The sequence below is a fragment of the Atta colombica genome, unplaced genomic scaffold (genome assembly GCF_001594045.1).
Source record: "Atta colombica isolate Treedump-2 unplaced genomic scaffold, Acol1.0 scaffold9, whole genome shotgun sequence".
Lineage (NCBI taxonomy): Eukaryota > Metazoa > Arthropoda > Insecta > Hymenoptera > Formicidae > Atta > Atta colombica.
Genome location: NW_017259583.1, coordinates 5244218 through 5255555, shown reverse-complemented (window position 1 = coordinate 5255555; position 11338 = coordinate 5244218). Strand labels below are relative to the sequence as shown.

The 11338-nt window shown below is 38.9% G+C and overlaps 1 protein-coding gene across 1 annotated transcript in view; it reads left to right on the top strand.

Moving 5' to 3' along the window:
- The window catches only part of LOC108693297 (roundabout homolog 2-like), a 120136-nt gene that overhangs the window by 100997 nt on the left and 7801 nt on the right, over nt 1–11338 (top strand). The window contains exons 3-4 of the mRNA XM_018202172.1: nt 5082–5235; nt 9824–9954. Coding sequence (XP_018057661.1) covers nt 5082–5235; nt 9824–9954 — 285 coding nt within the window. The remainder of the gene's footprint in view (nt 1–5081; nt 5236–9823; nt 9955–11338) is intronic.

Sequence of the window (11338 nt, the reverse complement as noted above, 5' to 3'; positions counted from 1 at the left end):
TATATATATATATAGAAATATAGAATTCGCAAAGGTTTTATTCATATCCTCTAATATTAAAAGTCAACCTGTAAGTTTAAATCAAGTAAGATCCCGAGAGAGGATCGTTGATTTCCCATAGAGAACTCGTGTACACCGCATGAACAGCCCGTATCTTGTCGACGTTAATAGTGCCAAAGTTTCGTCGTTTCGCCCCTCTGTTTTGTGACACGTTTCTTCCTGACCAACGACCCTCAGGACGAAGTTTTGCCTCGTCTAAACATTTCGGCGAAAGTGACGCGCTCGCTCATGTTGCGCGACAATGTTGCGATTTCTTGTCACATAATTGGGCCGGGTCGTTAGACATTCGTTATTCGACTGGATGCACGCTTCATTAAAGCGCATTCAGTAGAACGATAATACGGCGTCATCGAAATTTGGTCGATACTCCCCGGCTGGAAACCATTAGCCACGATCGCCTACAATACCAAATTAACGGCATTACACGGGAAGGGAAGTGGCGATGTGCGTGAGCCCCCGTGTATACGCGTGTATTCCGGTGTCTGCGCGCACGTGTACCAGACGTAACAACGTGCGTGTGTGTTTTACGGCGGCTAACGATCCGCGACGCCGGGATATATAGTCGCGGTGTTCATGCCGATTGTAGGAACGGCGCTTCCGACGCGACCGATAAAATGATTTCTCTTTTCCCTCTTTTTTTTTCCTCTTTGCGGCTCGAACTGTGAAATATCGATTATGCGCGGTCGTTGGCACAGAAAACACACTCGGGGATTCGGCGGCGGGATGCCCGGGAGTGCTGCGATGATATCGATCGCTCGCGTAGGGAGACGCAGTTCGCTCGCGAAGGGAAGCCTTTCGACGCGATCAGTAAATCGCGCTCCGAGCCAGCGCGAGTTAATTTCTGTGCTTGTGCTCGATCGTGGGGCTGTTCATTCCGCAGGACCAAAAAACACCACTCAACTAGAGGGATAGTCGGGTTTCGCTAGAGATCTTACCTCAAGTAAGAGATTGGATTCCATACGTTTGATTCGCCACATTTTTTTAGGAACTGCTTGGAATAAGAAAAATCATGCATCTATTTCATTTCATCTCAAGCAGGTTCTGAAAAATATAGTGAACCAACCGTATGGTGTCCAATCTCTCGAAGATCTCTAGCACTAATTAAAAGTTGTCTGAATGATATCCAATTTCTTGATTGAACACATGGTATCCAATGTCTTGAAGATCTCTAGATATATCTAGAGATCCTCAAGTAGGAGATTGGACTTCGTTTAGACTTCTGATTGAAATCATATTACACCATATTTTTCAAAATTTATTAGAATAAGATGCGTGGACATCTCATTCTATCTTATGCATTCTATCTTATCCATCTCATTCTATTTTAAGTAGGTCCTGAAAAATATGGCGGAACAAAAAAGTATAGTATCCAGTCTCTTACTTAAGGATCTTTAGATAGCCGATCGCGCGACTCCAAGCCATGCGAGATCGCGTGACAGTCGGTAAGGCGCGCGGTTTGGCGTTCGCGGTATAAATAAAGCGCTCCTTAACGCCGCGCCATTCCTATATGTAAATGCAAGCGCAGATACGTAGTAGACATCAACGACCAGATAATTTTGCCAGCGCGCGGTCTAATTTTAGACCCGCGGCGCCGATACGCCCGTGTAATGTCGCGACATTCGCGCGCTGCCCGACCGTGTCACATTATCGATTCGAGTCTCGCTTTATGTAAATGTAAACGAGATACGCGACGCACGAGATTGAGATTTTCTTCGGCGACCACGCATCGCGCCGACCGGCTGACGATGACCGCCGTAAAATGTGCTACTGCAAAAAATAGCAGTGATCGACGCTAACAACAACAGTTCCAGTAATATTGTAATCTGCATATGTCATAATATAAATCTAGACATTATGCTAAAGATTTAAAATAATACCATAAGTAATTGTATTATGATCACTTTTTAGCAGTATTTATTTAATTTAGTTTTGTTATTCAGGAAATTACAAAAACTGATATTAGAGAACATTATGGATACATAGATTTAATCACAATCTTCTGCAAAAAAATATAAATTTAAAAAATTAAACAAAGTAACTTATTGTGATAGTATTTTTTAAATAAATATTTTAATTAATGTAACGCTTCTTTCTTGTGAGTTTTCAGTGGAATTGCATCTACTTGAAGATTTTTAAAGAATAGTTTAAGCGTGCCACATCTATTATGTAATTTTTACTTTAACTCTATGTTTTGAAATTTTTAAATTTTATTACGATTTTTTAAAAATTATATTTGCTTTTAATTAAAATTTTGTTTTGCAGAATCTTTATTTGCAGAATTGTTTATATTTTTTCGTGATAATTTTTTGTAGAATTTTTTTGAAGTAATAATTGTAAAAAAAATAATTTTTCCCTTTTTTTTTTTTTTTTTTGATAAATTTAGCACTTACAACACTTTATTTTAACGTGTCTAAATTATTAAAAAAAAGTATATTGAATGGTATCGTCACACAAAACAATATTTTACAATAATATTTTACAATAATACATTTTTTTTATCGCTGAAATGTAAAAAAATTGTTGGTGATTACTCTCGAATTAATATTCATAAATATTATAATATATTAATTCTATAACATTATAATTCTCTTGACACTATCGTGTCTCTTGGTACTATGGTGTAAATGCGCGATATTTATCGATAAAAATGGAATAGACTAATAGAAATTAATACTTTCAAGAACGTTAAATATACGATGAAATAATAATAATATTAGAATGTTATTATACTAAGAAAAAGATACATAAAATTTATTTGTGTGAAATATATTTATTTCACTGAAATAAATATTTTTTTTAAATACGGCAAAATATAAAATTTTATTTTTAGCAAATAAGCCATCTGTAATATTCTATATTTTTACAATTAACAAAATATATTTCACAAAAATGTATATACCATTGCAATCAAATTTTGTTATAACTAATAAATATCGAAGAATATAAATAATATTCGCAATATTTTTCTGTCAGTCATGTATAACTAACTCTCACTATTGGATTATTCATATTCTGCACACTTCTTTTTTTCGAAAAACTATAGTAGAGGCATCAAATAATTAATTATAACATTTATATATAATTCTTTTAAATATACAATTTTATAAGTACTTTTTAAAGATATTAAAGTATGTGTAAGAATTACTCAATAATTTTTGTATATTTAATATAATGAAAATTAATCACAAAATATAAATAACCCATCGTGTATAGTAAAGTATTGGAAAATCATCGTGTACTAAGAGTTAAAAATAAAAGTAAATTAAGTGTCTCGTAATTGCTGTAATCGATTTTAAAAATCCGTTTTACGCTCCTATTTCGTATGCGCATTTATCCACTGTTATCTTATATATCCTTTTAGATTGAGACAGTAGGAGTCTCGAATAATCCGGAAACCCCAGGCTATAAAGAGCGCGCCTGATCCCGATCCTGATCCTGATTCCGTATGCACCATGTACCTATTTACGTGACGTATACCTGGCCCACGGCAGCGCAATCCTCATTTTTCACGTTGCCGCGTGCGCGCACGTAGCCTATGGGATTCACGTAAATTCGGTATATATACCGTATAAGGTACACAGGCAACCGCAGAGGATTGGGTGAGCGAAGTACGTAGAAAGAGGAGGGATGAGGATGGTCCTGACCTCCCGCGTACGTCATTCCCGGGGAAAGTTTACAGAGTGCGACACAGCAAAAGGGGTTGAAAGCTAGACCCAGAACCGGGGTGACTCGAGGACGATGAAGCCGATCCCTTTATCTCCCTCTCCTCGTTTTCTGAGAAATTGCGTTACATTTGATTTACCGTCAGAATCGTTAGGGTCTCTGGATCCGAGATAGCGACCCACGTTTTTCAAACCGTCCTTGCCGTCTATGAAAGCAACCTTTCTTCTGTCGGGAGCTCTTTCTCTCCCTTCTCACCCTTCCTTCATTTGACTCTCCCTCTTTCGTCCTCTTTCCCTCCGTTTGTCTCAAATTTCAATTCGTAGCTCCCAGGCTGGCACGCGGCGGGTTTCGTGCTCGCGCTGCGTGTTTCCCGTATATACTCATTCCAAAGTCATTCCATGCTTAACCCGATAATGCATCCGATGAATGGTATGCATCTTCGTTTCCTTCATATGGCACAATTTTGTAACTTTTGGTCTATCATTCAAATATAAGCCTTAATCTATTCCCGAGGCGAATCTAAAATTCTCCCGTTAATGGAGGAATAATGTCAACCTTTAAATATTTTCACATTTATATAAATATATATCGCTTATTCTCCGCCCTCCTCTTTGCATTCTTACAAAGACTGAATAGGGCATCTAGTTCTTTTCATATACAAATTTCTAAAGACGCATGGGTATTCCGGAAATATTCTCCTTTGGAAATAGCTGCTGTTTGAGTTTTCCTTATCTGAATACTTTTCAAGTAATTTTAGTGAAATATTGAGAGATCTTTCCTAGAAAATGGAAACGTAAATAAACACGTTATCGAATAAAACCAATATTACGGTGCTGCGATTTTAGCAAAGAAATTATTCACACATGAAATCCGACTAGAATAACGAGACGCTTTGGTCATCCAAGAACAATCTGTTTTTTTTTCTTTTTTTTTTCGGTGTTTCCAAACCCGTCACGGGTATTTGAAATTCATTTTAGTTTGTCCTAGTTCCACACTCCCTCAGTACACGAGCGAAAAATCGGATGACTTTTGTGAAAGCTTGTTAAAACTTCAGAGCGCGCTTCAAACTGAACGTAGTTATGGCACTCTCAGTGAGTAAGTCGATATCAGAATGATTCGATAAAATGACGTCGTTAATAAAGGATGAAAAAAATATAAGTATAAAAACGCCCTACTTTCATTCCTTTAAAAAAAAAAAGGAAGAGAAGAAACAAAAAAGATCAAACGTTCTCTCGCTTCCTGTTGTCCCAGTTGCGCGCGCGGAAGTATTGTATCCTCGTCCCAGACAGACAACTGGCAATGTAGTGTCTTTTGTAATGCAGCGGTGCATCATCGTGACGGGTTGTTGTCTGTTGCAGTGCTGCGGGATGAGTTTCGCGCGGAGCCACAGAACACGAGGGTCGCCGCCGGGGAGACGGCTTTGCTGGAGTGCGGACCGCCTCGCGGCCATCCGGAACCAACCCTCCATTGGAAGAGGAACGGTCACATAATAGACCTGGAAGCGACAAAACGGTGAGCTTTCTTTGTGACCCACGGTCCCGTCCCTTTGAATTTCGCTCGACACACCGCGACGGCCGAAAACGCAACGAAATTGCACGCCCGACGCGCAACGAAAAAGCGTAATGATTAAATGCGGGGTTGACTATTTTGTCGGCGGACCAGCAAGGTCCCTTTCCTCTCTTTTTGAAACTTGGGGACCTATTGCTGGTGAACAACTCGAGTTGCAGCAGCAGCTGCTTGAAAATGACTTTAAGCCGCGAGCTTCCTTTACTTCTTCCTGCCTTTGTCCGATTGTCGTCCGACTCGTTGGCACTAAGCGGACAAGACAAACGTTCACTTTAGATGGTTACACCGAATGTTGCAATGTTACTAAATAAACTGAACGGGGACGCGCGACCGCTGTAATAAACATAAGCAAGTAAATAACAGTAATTAAATCCAAAATAAACTTGAAAATAAGCACCGAGTATTTCAATGCGCCTCGTTACTCCGCAGTATACAGCGATTAATTTGATTTTGTTTCGAATGAATGATAAAACAATAATAAATATACCCCCTCCGTTCGCAATTTGCGAACCTTTAAAAGCGCGAACGCATCCGCCGTCGCATCCGCTTCAAACCCGCCCATTCCCGATTAAATTGCAACGTCGCGCCACCACACATAGGATAGAGCGCCTATATATGGGAATTTTACGTTGTGTGTCTCCATACGCAATAATGTCGCGGCAGTAAGAGCAACTTTTACGCTCGCGGGATTACGGCCGGGAAATCTACTTTTATAGATGTGAGAGGGTGGAGACAGCAGAGAGAAAGGGACGGACGGAACTCCGGATTAACTTAATTCTAACAGCGACGCGCCGGGGTAAAAGGGACGTCGCCAGAACAAAAAATATCGTATCAAACGCCGCCACTAACGCAAATACGGACGGTTATCTCGCATTTGCCTGTGCTTTTTCGAAGTCCCGGTTTAAGGGGATGCTGGAATTGTCCTGTTTTACCGATCAAATGTGATTAATTTTCAAATCCTCCAATCTTTTTATTGCATTCACACCAGATTTTAAAATCCTCCACAATTAAAGTATAGACAAAACACACAGTCCGCAAGAACAATTTCATTTTTACGAAAAACGGAAAGGAAATTGAAAAATTGTCATCAGCTTCTGTAGTCGACTCGTAACAATATGTGTTGCATATAAGAGTTTTAGATAGAAGAGTTTTTGTGCGTTTGAAATAAGTTTAGATTGCACTAGAAATTACATGAAAGAACATTACTATGTAGAAATGTATTTCTAGAAAATGTGCTTAGAAAGGGACTTCAGTATCTAAGAGGAAGAGGTAATCTCATTTGAGGAAGAGGAAAATTTCATTTGTATACTACGAATAAAATCGGTGTGAGAAATAAAACAAAGCAGTAATTATGTCTAGTAGTAGGTATCTCGCAAGAGAATAAGAGTTTGGAGTTAAAAAGACTGTATTATTGACATCGATCAGGTATGATCGTTGCTACAACATACTTTAGTTGTGAAAAAGAATTTTTAAATCTATTTATAAAATAATCTGTATATATAAGCAGTTAAAAAATACTTGTTTAAAAAATGATCGATAAAACAGACAACTTTAGGATTCCCTTAAGGCTGGTATAATTGATTCTTATATTTGAGATTATATTTGTCTTAAGTATTGTTTGAAGATGTCATAAGTCAATTAGAAGACTGTATCATCTTAAGATATTATTTAAGACGGTCTTAAAGTAAAAATGAACTATAAATACCGTTCTAAATAGATATAAATTCCTTATGAAGATTTCGATACATGACATCTCAATCGATTTTATATTAAAATATCATTATTACATAGCTAGTGTTATTCGTTAAGATTAAACTTATCATAGCCTCTCTATTATAAACCATTTTATGATTAAAATTGAAAAAGAGATGACGGATTAAATTAACCGCATCCATTTATCGGCTCGGATTTAAACATCATCCATTTCTATTCGCGGTGCTCGATGACGCATTGAATATCTCTGCATTTAACGCCGTTACTGATATTTTCATCGGAAGTAAATCCATACCGCGATGTGTCAATAAAATTTCCCACTGAGGCTTATCGGTTTAATAATAAATCACGCAATGATATTTGACATATGACAAAGCGTGAAAGTATGCACCGTATTTACCTACGTCTTGACGATTACGTTATAGCCGAACGAGAAACAGGGGAGACCCGCAACTCGTTTCTGTACAGGAATCGGCGCATAAATTCGGCGGGATACGAATTTATCCTTTCTCACTCTTTCTTGCTCTCTTCCTTTCCATTTCTCTCTCTCTCTCTCTCTCTCTCTCTCTCGTTCTCTCTTCTTCCAGGATCAAGCTTTTAAGCGTACGCTTGCGCGAGCCACCTCGTTGTAACGACCCAGCACACTTCCGCGCTCCTCCGTCTGCCATTCGTATCTCGGGAACGGGTGATTTTTTTTCTCTCCCGAATCCCCGTGGATCGACTCGATCAAACTTTCATGGGGCACTGAACGCCTCTTAGTTTTTTTCGCACCGCGATCCCGTCCTTTTCTCCTCATTCTTTCTCTCTCTTTCTCAGGAGGAATGTCGGCAAACCCTCACAACCTCCCTTATTCCGATCGGCGAAACTCCATCGGAGATAAGAAAAAAAATTCTTATTACGAAAGTTCTCGAATGCATGATGAAAAAAAACACGGCTAGGGATTAAGGAGAAATTTATCCGCGGTGTTGCAGCGCGAGAGAGCGGGGTAAGAAAGTTGAGTATAATTTATCAACTTAATAAATTATTAATTGATTTGCTCTGTCATGATTACGATTTTTATTGCCCGTCATTTCGTCATGGGCTGTGAAAAAAAAAGATTCTTGTTATCAAACTTTTCGAATGAACGATGAAAAAAATCACGGAGATTAAGGAGAAATTTATCCACGATGTTGTAACGCGAGAGTGAGATAATAGATCGAATATAATTTATCGACTTAATAAATTACTAATTAATTAGTTCTGCTACGATTACCATTATTTTATTCGCCGTCGTTCCAGATTATATCTCCGTCATTCGTCATACGGACTATATCTCTGTACGGTTAGATTTTTCTCGTGTAATTACTTCCATTTACAACCGATTGTATACGTTGAGCTTAACGCTCTCAGGGACGCGGCACATTCCTTCTTCTTTCTTTTATGGATTTCCGTCCTCTATGGGACTCGATAGCACGTTTTGACCCGGCACCCGAGGGCACGTGACATACGATTTTCCTTTTTTTACCCTCTGTTCCTTTCGGATTTCCAAAGAGGGTGTGAGGCGCAAAGTCTCGACGGAAGGCGAGAAATGGAGACATTTTTTTTTCTTCCCGATGAGGTCTCTCACGTCTCGAAAACGAAATGAAACTAAGCGAAACTCGCACGCGCTTCGTTCACTCGCTCGCTCGTTTCGACGGCTATTTTCCTCTCCTTCGTCTCGATCAATAGGGTACTCTCCTCCGTTGGCGGCGGCCCGCGGAAACCCCCCCTCCCCCTCCCGTTCCCTTCTCCCTATTCTCCCCCTTGTTTCTCCTCCTCTATCACCGCCATCCGTCCCCACGCCGGATTTACCGATGGAAGCCCGAAGCCGCGATAAATTAGGACAACCGATAGGAATTAAATCCGGCCGTATCGGAACGTCGAGACCGCGCTTCTCTCCACTGCTTCTCTCTTCACTCTCCTCTCTCATCGAAGCGCGCGGAACCTGGTAAAACGGGACATGGAGAACGATGGAAGAATGGTACCGTAGTGAAGAGGAGGAGGAGGGAGGAGGTTGAGAGGGAAGAGAAAGGGCTGGAGAGAAAGGGAGGGGAGAGGTAATCGAGCACCACCGGCGCGAAAATTAATTGACACTATAAATTAGAGAGCGCGATCGAGAGCTATCGATCGATTCGCGTCGTCACGAACATCGTTCTCCATACGCGGCGATATTGTGCATGTGCACCCTCCCCGCCCCCCTCAACGAGACGGCCGTTTAATCTCGCGACCGCCGACGCGGGGAAGAGTCGATCCCTCGGGTAAGGACGGCTTGGGAATGTCAAGTACGCAGTCTTGAGTACGCGCCTTCGCGCGCCTTATTCCCTCGCATAAATAATATCAGGACAGTGAGGAGAAGAGAGGAAAGAGGGTGGTAAAGGGCGCGCGTACGAAAACCCGTCGTTCTCTCGAAAGTTTCCTCTCTGCTCTGGTGAAGGAAACCGGGCCGGGTAAGACAAACTACGTCTCTTGGAACGGAACGATTAAACATACGGGGGAGTGCACGAAATTGTCTCGCGACAGTTTGCACGAAAAACGATCTTTCGCCCGGTCTCAAGTTACGAAACTTGGGTAACATAATACGATAATAATGTATTACGATAATAAATATATGTATTACGTGATAACGTGAAATATAGGGAACATTACTGGACCATTTACGTCTTCTCCCCGACGATACTCGCGGCGCTTAAAGACGCGGTCGATCTCGGCAGACGGAAATTAATCGTCGTAATTTTCGTCGCCGTCGCTCTTATCGAATGGGAAATGTCGCGCGTCTTGATTAATCGTTCATCGGCCGTTTCAGGATAACCCTCGTAGATGGGGGTAACCTAATGATATCTGACGTGAGGCCAGCCGATCAGGGCAAATACCAATGCATCGCCGAAAACATGGTTGGCACTAAGGAGTCTGCGGTAGCGGTCCTCACAGTTCATGGTAAGAATTATGATAGATACACGGACATAAAAGAGTAAGACATGAACAATAAATAAATTGGCTAATCACAATAGAGAATGAAACAATAATGTAGGTATACATAGAAAAATTTTATTGTTTAGAAAAATGATCACTTAATTAATTTTTTTCTTTTAAGTAACGAGATTATTTTTAATAAAAAATATTTTCTTGATAATAATACTTGTTACAAATTTTAGAAGTATACTCATTATATACTCAAAACAGGAATTTCTTTTGTTTAGAAGGATTATGAAATTTTATCATGAAGAAGCGACTTTGTATGCTAAACAAATCAAATTTATTTTAATTTAATAATCTTTATTAAAAAGTATTAAACTTATGTATTAAAATTCGGAAAATTTTGTTGAATAAATTTGATGCTTGCAATGAACTTATGATAGAATTACTGATATATGAACTTTTAAAATACTTGAAACAAGTTATTATTATTTTTCTGTGTAAGCAGTAGCAAATAAAAAATTAATTTGCTTTTTGCTTACGTTAATCTATGTACCACTAGTTTAAAGCCCATAGCACACAGAAAATTAAAGCAATAAAAAAATTGGTTAATTACAGTAAAGAACTTTTCTCGCTTAACTCTTTAGTCGCTGTTATTCTTATTTTTATTTTATAATTGATGCACAAATAAATTAAATTAATATTAGAAATTAAAATACTTATAACGGTCGCTGAATTTTTATTGCTTAAATAATTCAATTTTGAATTACTATATATACCATATATGTACTAAATTAAATTAAATTAAATTAAAACATAAGATAATAATATGAGTAGTAGCAAATAAAAAATGATTACTGCTTATGCTTTTCTTGTCTGTCGCTATTTTTGAATGTGCTGTAGGCTTAAACCTTACCAAAAGCTCGTAACACGAACATATCCTATTTCCCTTCCCGCATCCCCTTGCGATTAAGACTAAGAGGCCAAACACGGATTCGTAGACACCATCGAGCTTAGCTTGGTTTAGCGCTGCACACTTAACGTTAATCCTGATTGTCCGATAAGTACTTTTCGTCTCGCGTGGCATGATTGTGTTAAGTTTCAAATTTGGATAAAATATTCCAGAGAGAACTGATAATTGTAAAAGTAGTGCTTTACATTTTGCCCGATGACATCGTCAATCATTTTAACAATTTATAACTATTGTATGACATAATTAATTGTCGCTCTTGCGTTCCATTTTGTTCCAGCTTTATCGTCTTTTCAATATTGCTCTGATTTGGTAGACAGTTCAATTTCGTGCATATTGGAAATGAACGAAATGATATTGTCATCGATGATCTTTTAATTCAGAGCAGCATTATGTATTCATAACGTCATTATTAATGCAACGCTTTAATGCATT